This window comes from Primulina eburnea, chromosome 6 (assembly GCF_022965805.1).
Source record: "Primulina eburnea isolate SZY01 chromosome 6, ASM2296580v1, whole genome shotgun sequence".
Classification (NCBI taxonomy): Eukaryota; Viridiplantae; Streptophyta; class Magnoliopsida; order Lamiales; family Gesneriaceae; genus Primulina; species Primulina eburnea.
Window position 1 is genome coordinate 1,576,826 of NC_133106.1, and position 22,137 is coordinate 1,598,962.

Below are 22,137 nucleotides of genomic sequence, written 5' to 3' on the forward strand. Positions count from 1 at the left end.
TCACATTCCTCTTGATAGACAATTCATTTGATATCTCGGTATACCTTTTGTGAGTGGATCCGCTAGATTCTCCTTTGATTTTACATAATCAATTAAGATAATGCCATTAGAGATCAATTATCGTATGGTATTATGTCTAAGACGGATGTGTCTAGACTTACCATTATATATAGTGTTTTGTGTCCTTCCAATTGCTGATTGACTATCACAATGAATTATTATTGAGGACACTTGCTTATTCCAACAAGGGATTTCTTTTAAGAAATTTCGAAGCCACTCGGCTTCTTCTCCAGCTTTTTCTAAAGCTATAATTCTGATTCCATTGTGGATCGAGCTATGCAAGTTTGCTTAGAAGACTTCCATGATATAGCCCCACCACCAATGGTAAATACGTAACCACTTGTGGATTTTGAATCATTTGCGTCAGATATCCAATTTGCGTCACTATAACCTTCTAAGACCGCGAGATATCTCGTATATTGTAATCCATAATTTAATGTGTATCTTAAATATTTAAGTACCCTTATTAATGCCTTCCAATGATCATTGCCAGGATTACTTGTAAATCTGCTGAGTTTGTTTACAGCATAAGCAATATCTAGACGAGTGCAGTTCATGAGATACATCAGATTGCCTATAATCTTTGAATACTCCAATTGAGATATGAGTTCACCTTTATTTTTTGAAAGATGCAAACTTGGATCTACGGGTGTTTTGATCAAGGACATATAATTCGCATTATATTTTTCCAATATTTTCTCAACATAGTGAGATTGTGACAAAACACGTCCTTCCGATGTTTTGGTGACTTTTATTCCCAAAATGACGTCTACTTCTCCCATATCTTTCATATCGAAGTTTTTTTTGACATCTTTTTTTGTAGTCTTGATGATATTAATATTACTTCCCACAATTAACATATCATCGACGTATGCCGCAATTGGTATCAATACACGAATAGATTTTATTCTCGTAACTGGCGAGTATGTATCAAAATAATCAAGGCCTTCCATTTGTCTATATCCTTTGGCTACTAATCTAGCCTTATATTTTTCAATAGATCCATCGGTCTTGTATTTCCTTTTAAGAATTCAATTGCATCCTAATGGTTTATTTCCCAGAGGGAGGTCAACCAATTCCCATGTATGATTTTGCAAGATAGATTCTATCTCATTGTTCATTGTCTCTTTCCAAAAGGGGGATTTAGGACTTGATAGTGCTCCACTAACTGTCCTTGGTTTGTTTTCCAACATATAAGTTAGAAAATCGGGCCCAAAGATCTTTGCTATTTTAGCCCTCTTACTACGTCGTGGTTCTTGTTCTTCTTCTTGAACTCCACTGCTCGTAGTTTCATAAGTCCTTTTTTGAGAACTTATTTCTTTATTTTCTTTACAAGGAAATGTTGTTTCAAAGAAGACAACATTCCTTGACAGAATAATTACTCCTTCATGCACATCGTTTATTTCAGATTTAAATACCAAAAATCGATATGCACTACTGTTTATTGCATATCCAATAAATATACAATCTATTGTCTTAGGCATAATTTTTACTTGTTTTGGTTTTTGCACTTCAACCTTTGCCAAACACCCCCACACTTTTAAATATTTGTAAGAAGGCTTGTGACCTTTCCATAATTCGTAAGGAGTTTTGTCCTTAACTTTATGTGGTATTTTATTAAGAATGTAGTTGGCTGAAAGGATTGCTTCGCCCCACAAGTTTTGGGGTAATCCTGAACTCAATAACATTGAGTTCATCATTTCTTTAAGAGTGCGATTTTTCCTTTCAGCAATACCATTTGATTGTGGTGAATATGGTGCAGTAATTTGATGAATAATGTCACTTTCGCAACAAAATTTGTCAAATGGTGCTCCATATTCTCCACCTCTATCACTACGAATAATTGATATTTGTTTAGTCAATTGGTTTTCAACCTCATTCTTGTAGTGTTTAAACACTTTGAGAGCCTCGTCTTTGCTACGTATCAAATAGACGTAACAATACCTTGTGCAATCATCAATGAAAGTAATGAAATACTTTTTTTCTCCTCTAATTTGCACAAACTTCAAATCACATAAATCATTGTGAATTAACTCTAGAGGTGTTGTATTTCTTTCAACGGATGGAAACAAGGCCTTTGTAAATTTTACCTCTACACAAATCTCACATTTGTGTTTTTTGTAATTGAAGGCAATAAATTTAAATTTACTAGCTTACGTAGTGAATTATAACTTACATGACCCAAACAATCATGCCATAAATCACACGACTCAACCAAGTAAATAGAATTGATACTTTTATTCCATTCAATGTTACGAAATACATTCATCGCATTCAGTTTGAAAAGGCTCTTTTCTAGATAGCCTTTTCCTACAAACATATCATTCTTAGATAGTACTAATTTGCTAGAATGAAACACTGGTAAAAATCCAGCCTTGAAAAGTGCTGATCCCGACACAAGATTCTTTCGAATGTCCGGAACATGTAGAAAATCAATAAGGGTTAATTCCTTTTCGGATGTCATCTTGAGCACCATCCTTTTCCAAGTCCCACGATTTTTGACGTAGTAGAGTTACCCATGAAGAGTTGTCGTCCACTAATCGGGGTATAGATAGAGAACATTTTCCTTTCGGCACAAACATACCTTGTTGCTTCTGTGTCGATGAACCATTCTTTTGGATTGTCCACTAGATTGGATTCAAACACGACAGCAGAAAGCATGAGATCCGTCATGTCATTTGACAATTTCTCATCTTCGGTGATGTTCACTTAGTCCCTTGACTTCTTTTGATTACCTTTCTTTTCTCGGCAATCTCGTGCCAAACGGTTAGGCTTGCCACAATTATAGCAATTTCCTTTAAACCTTTTGGCTTTAACCATTTCTTTGGACCATTTCCTTGGTGCTTTCTATTCTTGCTAGTGTTTTGTTCCACCAAATTTGCTCTCGCCTCAAAAATGCTCTTTCCGACCTTCCTTTCGGATGCCTTGTTGTCCTCCTCAATTCTTAGGCTTACAATCAAGTCTTCAAGATTCATCTCTTTGCATTTATGCTTGAAATAATTCTTAAAATATTTCCACATAGGAGGCAAATTTTCAATCATGGTCGGTACTTGGAATGAATCACTAAGGGTAATTCATTCTGTATGAATTTCTTGCAGAATTACTTGTAACTCTTGCACTTGGGCCATAATCGATTTGGAATCAATCATCTTGAAATCCAAGAATCGTCCGGCAATAAATTTCTTCAAGCCGACATTCTCAGATCTATACTTTTTGTCAAGTGGCTCCCATAATTCTTTTGCTGTTTTCATTTGACAATACACGTTGTATAGTGCATTGTCTAGTCCATTCAAGTTATAGTTTTTGCATAAGAAGTCGCTATGATTCCATGCATCAACGGCTGCCCTCTTTTGAGTATCTTTTTCTCCTTCAACAACAATAGGTGGATCTTCTTTGAGGAATTTCGCCAAAGCTAAGGTGGTCAAGTAGAAGAGCATTTTTTTGTTGCCACCGCTTGAAATCAATAACATGTAACTTTTCAGGTTTTTCTCCATTATGGACAGTTGGAGTCGTCTTTGTACTTGTTTAGGCCGTTTTAGTTCGAATATCGTTTTAAGATTGTTGGTTTGGTGTTCTTTTTCCTCGGGAAATCTCGGGATAGAAATGGGTGAACCAAATGGCTAGGAGAAAAATAGTCGAGGCAAAATTTTGACTCTTTTCCTTAAAACGATATTGCTCTGCCCCGATGCTCACGGTTGTTGGCAATTCGTTTCCCAAGATACAACGACTACGACTTTAAAATAGTAGCACTACAAATCTTAAAGACACACGAACTTGAGATGTTTAGAACACTATCAATATGGTATGCAAACTTTCTAGTTTCGAATTCTAAGCGTTAAACTTAAAAATCCAATTCCAAGAGTTTAAATCTTGCAAAACTTGGATTTAAGCACAAATACTTAAAAAACACAAAATTAAAAGACAACTCTCGAATTTAATTCCAAAGTTCGAATTTAAGTGTATAAGCTTAAAAAATTCAAACTCAAGATTTTATATCTTGAAAATTTGAACTTTAAGCGCTAATGCTTAAAAATTCGTATATAGAACTAAACTTAGAGAGAAAAGAGAAGAAGAAGAAGAAATGTGCAATCAAATGAAATGTGGGAGGTCTTATTTATGGAAGGTGAAAAGATTTGAATGAAATGGTGCACATTTTAATTAAAAAGGGACAACTTTTAATTTAAAACCTCTTGGCCTTTCTGACAAGTCCATGAGAAGCGCCACAAAATGTGTGATTTCTATTTTTTTAAAAAATTATATATATTATATAATACAATAATATATATATATATATATATATATATATATATATATATATATATATATATATATATATATATATATATATATAATCCTTTCTGTTCAACTTTTTCATTCGATACAATTTGAACTCAATTAATTTTTTATTCACCCTTATTGGTAATCGAGAAATATTTCGGTTCGCTACGTAGCTCGTTCGAATTATTTTATCGATTCCAAATGAGTACAAAAATCATTTTTTCTAACATATTTGTCTAACATAATTAAAAAAATATAAACATCGTTATTATTTTGATGTGAGATTGAGAGCTATGATATTCGGAATGATAAAGATAAATATTTTTATCAAATAATTTTAGTAAATATTAATAAATATTTTGTACGCATAGTTAATTTAATTATTTTATCATATTGATAACTTAAATAATTTTCATGAGTATATGGTACACATTTTTTATTTTATTACATCCTTTTAGGTTTTTTTTACTATCAATTTATTTTACCTTTAATTTAATATTTAAAGTAGTATTTATCTTTAGAAACTTGTAAAAGCAGAAAGGATAATGTTTTCAATTTTTTTGTATGGCAAAACTTGTAATATTATTGATGAGTATCATTTGTTACAGGCTTGACCAACCACGAAAACAACTCACCATTCATCCAAATAAATGGTGAAAGGAAAGAAGAAACAATTTGAGCAAGGTAATGTTGTCAATCAATTAACTAAACAAAAAAAATGGGAGTAGGTCTCGAGACAGTCTCACAAATCTTTATTTGTGAGACGGGTCAACCCTATCGATATTCACAATAAAAAGTAATATTCTTAGCATAAAAAGTAATAATTTTTCACGGATGACTCATATAAGATATCCGTCTCACAAAATACGATCTGTGAAACCGTCTCACATAAGTTTTTGTCATAAGGTAGAATGTTATTAATATATCTTGAAGTGTAAATAACTGACTCAAGAAAATAACATCCTGAATTTTGTAGATGCTTCATCTAATTTTCATTTGCTTTGTAGACATTGATAAATAATATTTGATTGAACAATAAATTTTTTTTCAAGAATATAAATTCTGAGCACACGAGTTTCAAAAATGTATTGTCGTCACTTACATTAAAAAGGTAATCGATGGTAGCGTCGAGAAATGTAGGTGTAAGCATAGCATCCAAGAAATGTCTTTTTCAATGGGAAAAGAAAAGAAGCCATAGCAAATAAACATATATTCCCACTTTAATTAACATGAAAGATAAACTCAGAATAATTTTTATATATAAAAAAGGATAAATTTTGAAAACTCAAAATATGTAAATAATTCGTAGTAATGGACGATTTAATCTTCTTAGTTAGCAAGGTAACAACCAGATGTTCATTAAGGAAGCAAACTCGAACTACACGGGAACGTCACAGAACACGTTTCATCCACCGTGACAGTGTAGTTATGCGCCGGTTTGATCAGAAACGGAGGCAGATGAATTAGCAATTCACAGACACATACGCTGTCAACTTCGTTTAACCACCTACAGCACTCTTCTTCGATAGGTGTCTCTCTGTGCCTGTGACCCCTGTGCCTGTGGCCATGTCCCGAATGATGTCGACTGCTTGATCCGTCAGGAGATGGGGGGTTAGGAGAACTAGGAGGAGGAAGTGGTCGAGATGGTGGAGGGATTGTCATGTAGGGCAACTTGGAGCATGCATGATTTACCAATGCAAACTGTGATGCACAAAGTGGTGGGGGATTAACAGGTGCCCATTGCCCTTTTGTCATTGGATATAGTACCAGAAGCACCATTGGGAGTAGACTCAATTTGAGAGAGATGATGGCTCCATCCATGTTCGTTGAACTTTTCGCCAATCTGCAAAAGGTGGAGAACAAAATATGCGAGTTAGAAGTAACCCTGCCCTCCTATGTATGTAATTATTCATTCATTACCTTTTCGTGCTTCTTTCAGTTAGGTATGTTTCTAGGTTGACAAAGCTACTAAAAAGACCAAGAAAATGTGTCAAGTGTGACGAAAGATTAATAAACTAATACTATCTAAGAAAGTATCATTCGTATTGTGTGATACATTATTAATTGGCACAGCAAGTTACCATTTAGATTCCACATTAGAAATAATCATGTTCAGGTTAAAAAGTAAAGACCTTTTCAATAATTAAGAACTGATTTACAATCTAAAACTAGCAAGAATACTCAACGTTGTTAGGTCTTCAACTGTGACAATATCATCTCAAGAGCTAAAGGAGGGAAAAAATGAACCGATTCTTGGTGCATATGCTGATACACCTTGGTGTTGAATTAGGTTCTTTACATTTAAAATCAAGCTCGTAGATGAAAACATCTAACCGGAATACCACATTGAAATGGAAAAATCGCTTACCTCAACCAGATTCCTAAGAAATAAGAATTTGAGATGAAATATTACAAAATTTTTAAAGTTGATAAATCTCCACGAATTCATTTTTTTTAAAATTTGAGAAGCAACTGCTAGAAGTTCTCACAACTGATGCAAGTTTACACTAAAGAGAAAGTGATCTAAAATCCCCCAAAAAAGATTTGGGAAATACATGCCAGGAATTGCAACAACAAAGAGCATTCACCTCTCTGGCATTAAGCAACTATGCTGGGAATTAGGACATGTGCCTTGTTTATACAGTTCAACAATTTCGTGTTTCTGTGCCACGAACGTGACAGTTCAATTCTTTGTTTCTTTCCGCCATCAATTCCAAGTCCTTCCAGACCATTTCTTTCTGCAATCTCAACTGATCAGCCCTCTGCTGCTGCCCCTCATCCAGCAACTCAATAAACTTATCTCTTATCTCAAGAAGTGGATCGCGATCAACCAACTCCTCACTGTTGTACGCTTCCCTAAGCATCGCGGTATGAATCCCACCCTTACGTGACATATAGAAAATCCCTGAGTGTCTTGTGAACACACTCGAGAACGCGTTAGAAAACCTGTACTCGTCGCAAAACTTCCCCAAGATCGGTACAGGAACCCTCTTATAAATGGATAATGAAAGCAACTCATGGAAAACCCCGACCGATCTCTTCTCCATCTCAGGAGACGCCTGATCCAAATGTGACACATCACTGTAAGGCGAAATGTAAGGAAGCTCTTTCCAATCCCTAATCCACTCTCTCATTTCCTTCTTGAGTATAAAACCACGGGGTAGTTTCCAGTTAAATGCAGGCCTAACACGGATGCCCGTTGAACTTGATTCCTCATCCGCCCTCTTCTCAATTATCGATTTCGCAAACTCGTCATTCCAAGAAACCAGTTCAAGGTACGATTTTCCCTCTCCAGGAGCTCCATGTAACCGAAAATATTCGGGATACTTCGACACCAATCTCACTAAACAATCATCCGGGAAGCCAAACTCTCTCTTCACCTCAACTAATTTATCAGCGCTAACGACCCTATCCTTGGCCATCATCAATAATTTACACAGTTTCGACACGATCAAAATCTCATTTTCCTCGTGAATCCTTTTCTCTTCTTCCAAAAACCTGTTGAGCCTCTCACTGGGACGAAGGAAATTAACTAAATCAGCTTTGGGCCTAATCCGATCCCTGTAGGTGTCGAATAAACCCGGATACCGGGCAATGAAAACTTCGATGCTGTCAGGTGAACGGAGCCTCACTCGGCGTTTCTCCAAATAGCGGAGCGGAATGACCTGCCCCGGTTCGTTTAGAACCTCCCGAACAACCCGTGCGCAAAGCCGCCATTTCTTGTCGTTTTCAATTGCTTGGTCGAGTTTCGGGTCCTTGCGCCACACCACTTTCAGGCTTGAAATTGAGGCGGTGAACTGGAGTAACGATAAGAGCACTACCCCTTCGGCATTCGAGATTCTAGAGAAAGCAAATGTTTTCAGCTTCGATCTTCCAAGCATTTGGGGATTTGGTGAAAATTGGGATTTTGAGGGTTTATGGATTTTGGCGGTATGAAGCTGCTCACCAGCAACAATATTAATTACTACTAAATCCTTTTATATATAAAATATAATCATATCATTTCTTTAGATTTTTTTAACATAAAAATAAAAAAAAAATGGAGGGAATTTTTAGGGAAAATTTACATTTTTGAAAAGCCTAAAAATTAGTTATAATTTGGAGGTCGATTTCTTTCTAATTTTTTTAATCAAATAATCTAATTGCATTATTTGGTGCAAATGATGATGTATTGAATATTTCACAAAAAACTCTTGTGACACGACCTCATGAATCGATTTTGTGAGGCTGATATTCTATTTGAGTCACACATGAAAAAGTATTATTTTGTATTTTAAATATGAGTTTGGTTGACTCGTCTCACGAATAAAGATCTATGAGACCGACTCACAAAAAACATACTATATTTTTTCTCCTTTCTATGATATATTAAACTGATTTTTTAGTGTCATACGTTGTTGAGAATCTTAATATGATATTTTAAATTACAGGATAAACAATATATAATCAAAAAAATCTTGACTATACAACTGCTATCGAAAATCATGTAACTCAACGCGAATACACATAAGAATATATACTTATTATCATTTTAAATAATTAATGAATATTTATCCTATAATTATGTTCACATTCTCTTTTGGGATAAACGTGCATTATTGATATTAGTAATGAGATTAATGACCTCATGTGAAGTTCTCATTCGTCACATTGTTAATGTTGTGTCGCTTACTCTGATTGGCTGGCTAAGTGAGCCATAAAAGAGTTATGACAGTTCGTAACGATTGGTAATACAATCTCTGTTGAATAAAGTCAACGATAAAAAAATATAAGATTATCCTCTAAGAGATATGAAATAACACAAGCATGATATCAAAAAATAAAAATATTATACGATAATGATATAAAAAATAGTGTTGACACCATTATTATTGCATTTAAATACAATCATGATCACCATAAGTTGTAAACGAGCCCATCAGTAGTTAACCACTTATTCTGTATTTAATATAAATTGAATTTTAACCATTAAAAAATAGTAAAAATTTGTGTGAGATGGTCTAACATATCGTATTTTGTGAGATAGATATCCTATTTGGGTCATCCATGAAAAATTATTATTTTTTATGCTAAAAGTATTACTTTTTATTGTGAATATCGATAAGGTTGACACATCTCACAAATAAAAGATTCGTGAGAGTTGAAACCGTCTTACAAAAAACTTACTCTAAAAAAATTATATTTGCCAACTTTGTAAAAAGGTTCTTAAAAAAAGTGACCAATATTGTGCAATGAATGAGGTCAACTGGCATATTAAATGCAATTAAAGCCATAAATGTATTTATTATATTTATAATTACTTTTACCGTATTTTCTTTTTAAAAATTCTTATATCGTGGCTAAAATTTTACTTTTACTTTTATATAGACTTACATATAAGGTAGAATAAAAGGTAAAGTCGTAAATTCATAATTGTAAAATTTTATCCTTTATTTACACTTTTAGACCTAGATAATAGATAATAGATAATAGATTATAAAGATCAGAAATATTGCTCGAACAAACTTCTTAAATTAGTGGTGCAATACCCAAAAAAAATAAAATAACATTGTGTAATTTAAAAAGAATCACTAAATAAATCTTGATTTTTTTTAGATGATGTTTTTGTTGGTTTACTTTGTCATTTAGTTGTAAAGAAAATTTAAAAATATTGGTTTGAGATATTGAAGAAATGAAGATTTTGTGATTGTTGAAAATATTATAGAGATACATAAATATATTATATTGATATATGAGAAGATTTGAAAAAATAATGTCTATTGTTCATTATTCGTCGTGAAAACACGTGAGACAAGGTTCAATCTGTTCCACCTTAATAATTTTGATTTCAATATTTCAACTTGCTGGTGGTATACGCATACTCAAAGACTTATGATTCATTCTTCGAAACAGGTGACGTTTTCGAGAGATAACATTCCGCAGTTTCAAAGAAAGTTCGATTAAAACGGAGTTTAAGATGAGTGATACTCGTTAAGTGAAGTTTGTTGAATGTATTCATCATAAAGGCATTATTTAAAAGAGCAAGTCTTTTTGTTTGAATAAGTTATTATATGATTAAAACAATACTGAAATTTAGTGAATTTACTTGATAGTTGGGTTTGATCCGGTAAATATATGTCGATTGGATCAAACTACATTAAAATTGTCAGTGTTTTTTTTAAAAAAATTTTGCTTTCAATTTTATTTTTATTAATTGGGCTAATCATATAAACTAAGCAAAATAAGAAATAATCGGAACAACACTTTTATACACAACATCCAAATTCCAGAACTTCATTAAGAGACACCAGAAATTCAAGAACTTCATTAAGGGACACCAGTCTTGCACAAATTCTAATCACCCCTCCAAATGTCCTAAGAAAACTCAGTTTCTAACTACTAAAAAAACCTACACAATGTTGTTGCAACATTCCACATGCTCACTTGGTGTATCCATCTATGTGCATACATCAGTACCAGCTTCAAATAGTAATAGACTCGAGAATTTAGTCGAAAAGACGTTTCGCGAATCAGTATAAAACTGAAAAAAGAATTAAAACTTTGTGTTTTTGCCATTGAAAATGAATGATATCAATGCCCTTCAATCATGCCAGCACAGAAGCAACATTGTACATCTCCATATGATGTAAAGGCGTGCTCTCTGCTGTCTGATATGTTTCGAACAACGTTGAAACGATCCTACCGACCCGGCCTTGGAACTTCTAACTAAAGAAACCAAACTTGTAGCCATGTTTAGGCAAAAAACTGCAGTTTTCTCTTGATGAGTGGGATATCTTATAAATTATGTGGGAATGAACTATACATTATTTTGCCTTTATATAGTATGAATGAGGGAAGAAAAAACATTAAGATGACAAAGCAAAAGTTGTGATCTTTGTCTCCTTCCCATACCCCACTAGGAAAAAAGGGCTGGTCATCAACTTGCAATTGATGATGGCCATAATTGATGGAGATAAGGTGTTTTGTCCCAAATTAGTTTTTTAGTATATTTTAGATGAACACTGCATTTGTTGGAATTTATGGAAGTATCGGCCCCTTCGATTATAACAAACTATAGGAATTAGGCCAAAAAATAAAAAATAAAAAATAAAAAAGCAATAACTATATAAACTTTTGCTTGGATTTATAGATTTTTGTATATAACAAACTAAAAGTTTAATATAATGTGAATCCCACATTTTTTACAAGGAGCCTACAGGAGAATTCAGCGTAGAAATCCGAATACCTGAGATATAATCTCACCCAATTTTTGTCTTGATGGCAACTGGACATGGGCCTATTTGTTGGACACATTTTGGGTAATCATTCCTTGATTTGATGTTCTCTGAGTTAGACGTCCGACTTGGGGCCTCTTGATTTGTAAACTCGATTAGCAAAGGGTCCATTTATTCATTCATTCACATGTCCTAATGTTGCATTAAAGCAAGGCATATGGAAGGAAGGGACCTGACCTTATCTTGAATTTGCATGATATATATGATTTGAGAGTGATAATTATATATATTAGACTTGTTGGTCCCATGTCTATCTAATAATATGTTCAATCATTGCAAGGACCATTTCTGAGACTCGGGATGGCTTCATAATTTACAGAGCATTCTAATATCTTCTTCTGGTGTAGGATATATCGAAGAACCGGAAACGAGAAAGAGAAAGCAAGTTCTAGCAAAAAAGGATGGGAGGACTAAGCATTTGGATGTGAGGCAATCATAACAGTTGTTCTTGGATATAAAAACTCTTCGAATAAGCTTCGGAGAATCGATGGCAAAGTTGAGATTCATGCTACCATGTCAAATCAATGGCCAAATTTAGCAGAGCTTCAACCTGGCGAATGGCTCGTTGCTTCTCCTGCTGCTTTAACATACTACCAACTGACTCAGGGTCGAGGGATTGGACGCTCACAGCTTCGTCATGTTCGGATCGAACATCTTGCAGCAATGCATCGACTTCTCTCACAAAATCTACCCTCAAAAGAATGTCATCTGCTTCAAAGGATGGTCGGATTGGGCCATGATGCTAAAGACAAATAAAGAAAAGTGAATCATTATTACAAATAACATCAAGAAAATGCAAGATAAGTTTCTAATGATCAGCCAAGATTTAAACAAATATAGCGTATGCTTGTATTCCATCTTCGTTTGTAATAATATGAATCGTATCAGACGTACAATAATTTGGGTAATAGCTAAATTTGGTTGAATGCCTCAAGTCTTTTGGAAAGAGGATTGCTTGAAGAAAAACAGGAACATTCGCTAGCGTAATGTACTAAATAGTAAATACTGTAGCATTGATCTGTATTCCAGGTGTAACAAATAAAATTTTTTTTCCTTCAAAATGAAATATCCAAGTCAATGAAATCTACCTTATCCATGTCAAATCCAGGAGGAACAAGAATGCTAAATGGATCCTCTCGTGGGAAAGTCTTAGCCATACGCTTCTTACACTCCTTAAGCCACACATCATCATCAAATCCCTCATGCAGATTCAAGAGATCATTGAGTAATCTCATGGCAGGAGTCGCCTGCCGTTTCAAAATCTCAGTCTGAAACAAGAGAACAACTTGGATGACGGGATTTAAAAAACGGATGCCAATGCATCATATACAGTGTTTAAATGGCGGTCAAAGCGGCCTCCTAGGCCCGCCTTTGTCTAAGGCCGTCTCTATTGGCGGTCTGAGGCTATCTAACGGTCGAGACCGTTAATGATAATAAAATCAATAAAATGTTAAAATGATGGTTATAAATATAAATTTAGTTTGGTTTCAAAAAGTCGCACTAAATTTGATTAGTAAAAAAGTATATTGCTTAATAAAATAGTAAGTATACATACATAGAATAGATACTTAAAATCATAGGTAAATACATAAATAAAATTATCCAAAATTTAGGAGATAGTTGAGAAAAAGGTGGGAAAAAATTGGTGAGATATTACGAAATTACTAATAAACAAATTGTAGTTTGAGAGAATAGAGAAAGGGAAATGCTTCACTAGTGTTATTCACCTTAAAAATAATGGTTAGATACAATGAATTTATAGACTCCTAAGTTAACTAAACACCTAAAATAAATGGATAACTAGATACTCATAATTATAATCCTAACTAATTCAAATATAAAAGATAATGAACAAGATCTTATCAATCTAGATAAGCTGATGATAATCCTATCAATCTTGATAAAGATAATCCAATATTCTTCACTCCCCCTCAAGCTGGGGTCATAAAGGTTCATCATTCCTAGCTTGAAACACAAATCTTGAAAACTTGGTCTATGGAGTGCTTTTGTTAGAATATCTGCCACTTGTAATTGAGTAGGGATATAATTCAACACAACTATCTTGTTTTCAATCTTTTCACAGATAAAATGACAGATTCCAGGTGCTAGCGATCGGAATTCAGCTTCTGCACTACTTCGAGCAACTACTGTTTGTTTCTTACTTCGCCATGTCACCAAATTCCCCCATACATATGAACAATATCCAGACGTGGATCGTCTATCTGTGAGTGATCCTGCCCAATCGGCATCGCTATAGACTTTGATTGTTCTGTTGGAAGTTTTTCTAAACAGTAGTCCTTGTCTAGGAGTCCCCTCTAGGTATCTTAGTACTCGGTAGGCTGCATTCATTTGTTCTTCCCTCGGATCATTCATGAACTGGCTAATGACACTCACAGCAAAGCAGATATCTGGTCGTGTATGTGATAGGTATATTAGTTTCCCAACTAGCCTTTGATATCTTCCCTTGTCCACTGGGGAACTATCTTTTTCAGTTCCTATTTTTATGTTTGGATCCATGGGTGTATCAACTGGTTTGCAACCTATCATACCAGTTTCTTTCAGAAGGTCAAGAGCATATTTTCTTTGAGAGATTGAGATACCTGTAGATGATCTTGCTACTTCCATTCCAAGAAAGTATCTAAGTTGCCCGAGATCTTTCATTTCAAATTCTTTCGAAAGATGTAGTTTCACGCGGGTCATTTCTTCTTCGTGATTCCCTGTGAGGACAATGTCGTCGACATATACAATGAGTATTGTGATCTTGCCTCCCTCCAAATGTTTAACAAATAGTGTGTGGTCAGCTTGACATTGGGTGTAGCCATCCCCCTTTACAACATTGGTAAACCGGAAAAACCATGCCCTAGGTGATTGTTTGAGGCCATACAAAGACTTCTTTAATTTGCATACCTTATTCAGTGTAGCCGCTGATGCAAACCCAGGAGGAAAGTCCATGTATACTTCTTCTTCGAGATCACCATTAAGAAATGCATTTTTCACATCAAGTTGGTATAATGGCCAATCCATGTTGACAGCAAGTGATAATAGGACTCTGATGGTATTGAGTCTTGCTACAGGAGCGAATGTTTCTTGATAGTCAATACCATATGACTGTGTATACCCTTTGGCTACCAATCGTGCTTTGAACCGATCTATGCTTCCATCAGACAGGTGTTTGACAGTGAATATCCATTTACAACCAACTGTTTTCTTTCCTAGAGGAAGATCAGCAATCTGCCATGTTTTGTTCTTTTCAAGTGCCTTGATCTCATCTAAAATTGCAGCTTTCCATTTAGGTTCCTTGAGGGCTTCATCAATAGTTGATGGAATCTGTACCTGATCTAGGTGTGATAGAAATGCACGATAATTAGGAGAAAAACGTTCAAGTGAGACAAACTTCCCAATGGGGTGTTGTGTGCATGTTCGAACTCCTTTTCTTAAAGCAATTGGTCTATCATCCAAATCATTTTCCAATGTATGAATATCGTGCTCAAGGTTACCTGAATCTGGTGTCGTGGAAGATTCATGAGTAGGCTGAATTTGTGTTGGATCTTGACTCTTTTGATGGCATTGTTTCCGTCGAGAGTACACCTGAATCGGTTGGATGGGATTTTGAGCATTATAGATAGGTGGGTTGCTAGTCACGGTAGACGGTGTTTCTGTTTCAGTATGGAGTGAGTTTGGTTCAAGATATTCTGTGATGGGATCCCAATTCTGCACTTCTGTACTTGACATCTCCCCCGGAAGTGTAGAATTAAGATAGAAAGGGTCATTTTCGAAGAATGTGACATCCATGGATGTGTACAGCTTCTTTGAGGTAGGACAGTAACATTTGTAACCTTTTTGGTTTGGGGAATACCCAAGGAAGATGCATTTGACAGCGCGTGGTTCGAGTTTGTTGCGGTTGTGAGAGTGAATGTGAACAAATGCAGAGCATCCGAACACTTTGAGAGGAATATCATGAACCAGGTGTGAGTTGGGGAAACATTTAAGGAACGTTTGGATAGGTGTGTGGAATTTTAGGACTCGTGAGGGCATTCGATTGATGAGATAGGCTGCTGTGAGAATGGCATCCCCCCAATAGCATTTAGGAACATTTTTTGTGAACAACAAGGATCGTGTAACTTCTAAGAGATGACGGTTTTTCCTTTCGGACACCCCATTCTGTTGAGGAGTGTCAACACATGAGCTTTGGTGAATAATGCCATGAGAGAGCAGGTATTCTCCCAGAACAGTGTTGAAATAATCACGAGCTCTATCCGTACGTAAAATCTGAATTTTGGTAGAGAATCGAGTTTGAATCATGGTGTTGAATTGTTTGAATAGGTTGGAGGTTTCAGATTTGTCTTTCATTAGAAAAACCCATGACAAACGTGTGTGATCATCGACAAATAGTAAGAACCAGCGTGTACCCCTAATGTTTGTCACACTGGAGGGACCCCAAATATCATTGTGAATGAGTGGAAACGGTTTTGATGGTTTGTAAATTTGTGGTGTGAAGGTGGACCGTGTATGCTTGGACAATTGACAAATATCACATTGGAAAGAACTAGAATTATTATTATTGAACAAGGATGAAAATAATTTGCCTAGGTACAAAATATTCGGGTGTCCTAGACGATAGTGCCATAACAAGGTCTCACTATCTTTATTGAAAGTAGAAACAGAACATGAAGGGATAGGTGGTGGCGGATTGGTGGTGGCATTATTCAAGTTTCTCTTGGAAACATCCATCTTTAGGAGATACAATCCACCACAAAGGTCAGCACTGCCAATCATCTTCCCCGATGCCAAATCCTGAAAAACACAAGAATCAGCAAGGAATTTAGTTGTGCATTTGAGATCGTTGTTGAGCTTACTCACGGATAAGAGATTGCATGTTAGATCGGGTACAAATAATACAGATTTCAAGAAAATATCTGGAGTTAGCTGTACTGAACCATAACCAGTCACTTGGGAGCATAAGCCATTTGCAGTGCGTACTGAATGAGAATCCTTACAAGAACTGAAATGTGTAAAGGATTTCAAATTTCCCACCATATGGTCTGAGGCTCCAGAATCAACAATCCAACAATCTGATAACTCATGTTGTGTAAGTAAAGCAATTGAAGATATACCTCGATGTACCACATTACCAGTGCTAACAAGTGATGAGGTTTGTGTTGAATTAGTTTGGCCGAGCATTTGCTGGAGAATGTCGAGTTGCTCTTTTGTGAAAGGTTGGGGTTCATGGGGCTGATTCTCTGTTACAGCCGTATTTGCTCGTCTTTCTCTAGCCGGTTTCCAGTCAGCGGGTTTTCCATGGATTTTCCAACAATTATCCACTGTGTGGTCGGGTTTTCGACATTTTTCACACCATGGGCGTCCTTGTTTGAATTTCCCACTGTTGTTGAAGAGTTGTGAAGACTGTGCAGTACCTGAGAGATCATTATGCGGAAATGAGGGCCTATGCGCTGTAAGTGCTGAGGCATCTGTGGTAGAAATAGGTTGTTGAGATCCTAGCATGACTTTTCTGCGACTTTCTTCATGGCGCACTTCCGAGAATACTGCACGGAGAGAAGGTAGTGGTTTGGTCCCCAATATACGACCACGCACGTCATCCAGTGTGCTATGAAGGCCCAGTAAGAATTTGAAGACTCGTTTTTGTTCAACTATTGCCCGATAACATTTTTCATCGTCTGGGCATTTCCACTCGTAGACTTCAAAGAGGTCGAGTTGCTGCCAATGTCGAGTAAGGGCAGTGAAATAAGTCGTGACAGAGGAGTCTCCCTGTCGGAGGTCATGAAGAGTGCTTTCAATGCCGAATAGTTCAGATGTGTTGTCTTTGGAAGAATAGGTATCGTGAGCCGCATCCCATATCTCTCTCAGAGTTCGGTATAAGAGAAAATTTGCACCAATATCTGTCGTCATCGAGTTGATTAGCCACGACATAATCATATTATTCTCTGAATTCCACACCTTGAATTTCGGATCTGTTGCAGCAGGGCATATCGCTGCGCTAGAGATAAACTCATCTTTCCCTTTTCCTCGAATGAACATAAGAACGGATTGCGACCATTGCAGGAAGTTTTCTCCGTGTAATTTGTGGTTCGTTATGGGAAGGGAAGAGGTTTCAGCCACTGTTGATGTGATCGATGTGGCCTCGGAAGTGGAAGGAACGGATCGTGAAGCCATGTTGAATTTAGCTCTTTCTCGTTAGCTCTGATACCATGTAGTTTGAGAGAATAGAGAAAGAGAAATGCTTCACTAGTGTTATTCACCTTAAAAATAATGGTTAGATACAATGAATTTATAGACTCCTAAGTTAACTAAACACCTAAAATAAATGGATAACTAGATACTCATAATTCTAATCCTAACTAATTCAAATATAAAAGATAATGAACAAGATCTTATCAATCTAGATAAGCTGATGATAATCCTATCAATCTTGATAAAGATAATCCAATATTCTTCACAAATATATATATATATATATATATATATATATATATATATATATATATATATATATATATATATAATTGGAAAGAAGTCAAACACTTTCTGTGTGATAGATCATACCAAAGCAGTTGCACTGATAACTTCAACCATTGTAGAAATTAAGTATAGGGAGATTGGGACATACAAAAACAAGATCATTGCGTTGTATACCTCTTTTAATGACAGACGACAAATGAACAACAAATATGATATCAATTATGATGCCTACCTCAACCCGCCGGTACAGGAGATCAAGACTTCTAACAGCATCTTTCTCATCCTGAGAAGAGTTGGATTGCAAAATTACAAATCACATCAGGCACAAAAAGAAAGTTAAAACATAACGAGTTAGGAATTAAGAAGAGGTTATATTCTCAACAATACATGCACTCAAATTTTACCAAATGTAATAAAACCAATGACAACATCAGCCCTTTAAATCAAGCTTCCTCGTAATAATAATGTCATAAAATATCAATCCTTGCTATAGTTAATTCTAAATAACAACCTTGTTAACGCACCAAAGTGAATTTACATACCATTTGACCGTGTATACTAAACATTAGTGTTAGCCTATAACAACGCTTTGAAATATAAATTAAAGCAGCACATGTCATAACTAATGGTAGTATCAAAATAATTTTTGACCCCATCAACATATGGCATGGTAACTTACATCACGTCTAGCGAGATCCAGACGATTCCATATGACCAGCAGGACAAGTTCATTCAGTTCACCTTTCTCAGCAGCTTCCCCAATTTTCTGCAGAACACGGTAATAGTCTAATATAACATGAACATATACTTAAGAACAGAATATATATCAACAAAAATTTGGAAAAGACAACTTAGTATCCAATCCCATCCGCGAGGCGTCAAAACTTTAGCTATTAAACTAAATTATATCAAAAATAAAAATAATATCTCTCTCTCTCTCTCACACACACACACACACTAGTATTTTTAATTAATATTACTAAATTGAAAAATATATTATTAAAAAATATATAATAGAAAGAAATAAAATAAAATAATAAATTATATGAATTATTTTAATTTTAAAATAATTATTAATTTCGACTTCTTTAAAACAGGATGTGGAGTTTAAAAATAATGTGGTATTTTAGGTAAAAACAAAAAACACTTCGTAATCCATACCGAAAAATATTACTCTATAAGGATCTCCCGCTTAATAGATACATATACACAAGTAAGAAAATCATGAGCAAAGACTCGTGAAAAAGTTAAGCACTAGATAGCACCAAATGGAGGAAGAAAGCACCTGCTAGTCCTTCACATTTATATTTCATTTTTGTTACTCGAAGGCCAAAACTCTGACTTTATACATACATTCAGCTCACAGCAAGTGATGCAGTGGTTCATAAATCACAATCACTTTGTAATTGAGATTCAGTTGAATGAATTCCATATTATGAATGCTGTCAATTACCTGGTATTAGATTCAAAGCTTCAAAGAAAGAGAAAAATCTTCTGCAACATTCTCTCTATGTAACTTTAATTTTCCATAGTAAATTACTATTGGTTTTTATCTCAAAAAATCCCCATCTGTACGATAATACATGACAAGAATCCATAAATAATACATCGTGAATTTATGTGCTACAAAAATGAGTACCTCTTCGACCTCTTCAGCTGATCTTATGAAGCTCGAAACTAATTTCTTGGCTTTTTGGCGGTCTTCTAATGGATAATCCTGCAATCGCAAACCAATTTCACGGTACTCATCCTCGATCCTTTCCTCTTCCTCAATTTCCTTCTGCTGCCTCCGACGCAATTCCTTGGTCTTTTCCCTCTGCCTGGCTTGCCATTCCTATCCTGATAAAAGTTAGCAACAGCTCTGAAAAATACAAAACCAAATCTATCAAACATTCCCTTTTATCAGTCAATTTGGAATAAAAACATTATCTTGATAAAAACAAAATGAAATTTCATGAACCCTTTTTACCAAAGCCTTAGTTAACCGAAGCACACAAGCTGATCAAATAAAATTCAACAACCACCCAAGAAAATCATAAAATTGAACAAAACCCACCAAAAATTGCTAGAAACGACGCACAAATTTACAAGCAATAACATATACATACATCATCATAGTACTCTTTCGGAAGCCCATATAAGTCTTGCTCTTCTATCTTCTTGCATCTATGCAGAGCTATCAATTACAAACAAAAGCAAGAACAAAGCAAAACAAATATTAAAAAAAAATGAATCTTGATTATGCTTGAACTAAAAATTATAATACACTGTGCTCGTAACTAACATGAGCCAAGAAGAAACCTCCTCCTATGCAGATGTGGGGATGGAAGAGCTTTAGGAAATCGTGAAGATGTAGAGGGTAAAAGCGGCGGCGGGAGATGCGCTAAACGAGCTAGCCGCTCCATTTTTCTTCTCGCTCAGGCGCATATGGATTATTGCTTTTATCTGCTTAGCTTGCTCATTTATTTAATTATTATCACATTTTTAAAATATATATTTGTTAAACTTAATATGAGAATTGTAACTTTCATAATTTTAAAAATCCAAAATTTATTAGTTTCTCAAAAAAAAATCTAAAATTTATGAATTTTTGCAGGTACTTCTATAATTTTTTTTATCTGTTTTTGAAAAATATTTCAATTTCAAAATATGAGTAGGTCTCTTGTAAAACGGTCTTATGTAGGGCTGGCAAAAATCAGAAAATTCCCGACCCTTCCCGACTTCCGACCCGGGCCCGACCCGAAAATTTCCCGACCCGAATTTTTCCCGACCCGAATGGTCGGGATTTTTCCCGACCTGCTCAGAATCGGGAAAGGGATCGGGAATATAAGATATACCCGACGGGATTCCCGACCCGACCCGAATATATTAATAAATTTAAATATTTAATTTTATTTGAAAAAAATAAATTTTAATTTTATTTATTGAATTAAAATATTTTTTTAAAATTTAATCTATACATAATATTTATACTTATTTGGGTTATTTTATATATATTTAAGATTTTATTAACTTATATGCATATATTCTTAAATCAGTTAGTCATATTAGTAGTTAGAGAACAAATGAAAAACGAAAAGAAATTAAAACAAAATCAAGAATAGTATAGAATGTATATTTGTGCACCTATCATTTGCTCTTAAAATATATATGGAAAAAATTATTTCGCTTAGGTATATTTCAGTAATTTACTTCAAATACAATCATAATACTAAAACGTTTTAGTAATTTTATATTTATATTAGGTATATTTTATAATAACAAGCTACATTTGATTTTTTCCGTCAAAAAAATAAAACATAAATGAATCTTATTAATTTGATTTGATTAAAAAATTATTAAATTTTATACTTAAAATATATATTTTTATAAATATAAATCTGATCAAACTCTATGTCATATTAAAAAGTGCAAATATTTAAAACATTCTTCAAATTTAATTTCTCATATCTAACAACAATAATGATAAAATTAAATGATGAAAATAAAAAATGAACAGAATGAATGACTCACTCTTGGTCATAATAATGAAAATTTAGTGAGAATAATGCATTCTGTGTACATGATTCTTGAGAATCCAACTGTACAAAGCTACATGATTTGTAGGAAATTTCTGAATTTCATTACCGCAACTCTTTCGAATTTCTCTGAATTTTGTCTGTTCATTTCTGTACGACTCACCGTCGATTTTCTTGCTTGAATATCACATCTTTCCCGAATTTCACTCTGTTCTTCTTCTTCGCCTGATCACTTTTCTTGCTCCCTATGAATTCATGAACATGTAGATGAACAGAAAAATCCCTATGAAAAAGAAGTGTTTTCTTGATATGTAGTACCTGAATCAGAAGCTAAACACGATTTAAGAGCCTTCTTTTCAGGACATAAATAAAAAATATTTATCGAGATTTTGTCTCCCTTCCCGACCCGATCCCGAACATTCGGGATCTCGAACATTCGGGTCCCGATATTTTTCGGGTACGGGATCGGGAATCTTTTTTTATTCCCAATTCTTATCGGGACGGGGATCGGGTTAGGGGGTTACGGGACG

General features: G+C 34.8%; 3 protein-coding genes across 4 annotated transcripts; all 3 read right to left on the bottom strand.

Annotated features, from left to right (window-relative positions):
• Positions 1-5,540: 5,540 nt before the first annotated feature.
• Positions 5,541-8,275, bottom strand: LOC140833730 (protein WHAT'S THIS FACTOR 1 homolog, chloroplastic-like). 2 transcript variants are annotated; one of them, XR_012118549.1, is made up of 2 exons: positions 6,927-8,275; positions 5,541-6,181 (listed from the first exon to the last, which is right to left on the bottom strand). XR_012118549.1 is itself a non-coding variant. In XM_073198080.1 (2 exons), exon 1 carries the CDS (start codon positions 8,217-8,219, stop codon positions 6,984-6,986), a length of 1,236 nt encoding a protein of 411 aa, XP_073054181.1. In that variant the 5' UTR covers positions 8,220-8,275; the 3' UTR covers positions 5,541-6,181; positions 6,964-6,983. The 2 variants fall into 2 exon arrangements, 1 of the variants encoding a protein (XP_073054181.1); XM_073198080.1 differs by having other exon boundaries at positions 6,964-8,275.
• LOC140833673 (uncharacterized) lies at positions 5,698-6,159 on the bottom strand. The gene has a single exon (XM_073197999.1). It carries the CDS (start codon positions 6,157-6,159, stop codon positions 5,698-5,700), a length of 462 nt encoding a protein of 153 aa, XP_073054100.1.
• A 3,588-nt stretch (positions 8,276-11,863) lies between the features above and the next one.
• Positions 11,864-20,533, bottom strand: LOC140833731 (protein PALE CRESS, chloroplastic). Its single transcript, XM_073198082.1, has 7 exons — positions 20,374-20,533; positions 20,198-20,265; positions 19,729-19,923; positions 18,769-18,855; positions 18,322-18,372; positions 12,701-12,880; positions 11,864-12,354 (listed from the first exon to the last, which is right to left on the bottom strand). Exons 1-7 carry the CDS (start codon positions 20,492-20,494, stop codon positions 12,121-12,123), a joined length of 936 nt encoding a protein of 311 aa, XP_073054183.1. The 5' UTR covers positions 20,495-20,533; the 3' UTR covers positions 11,864-12,120.
• Positions 20,534-22,137: the final 1,604 nt, after the last annotated feature.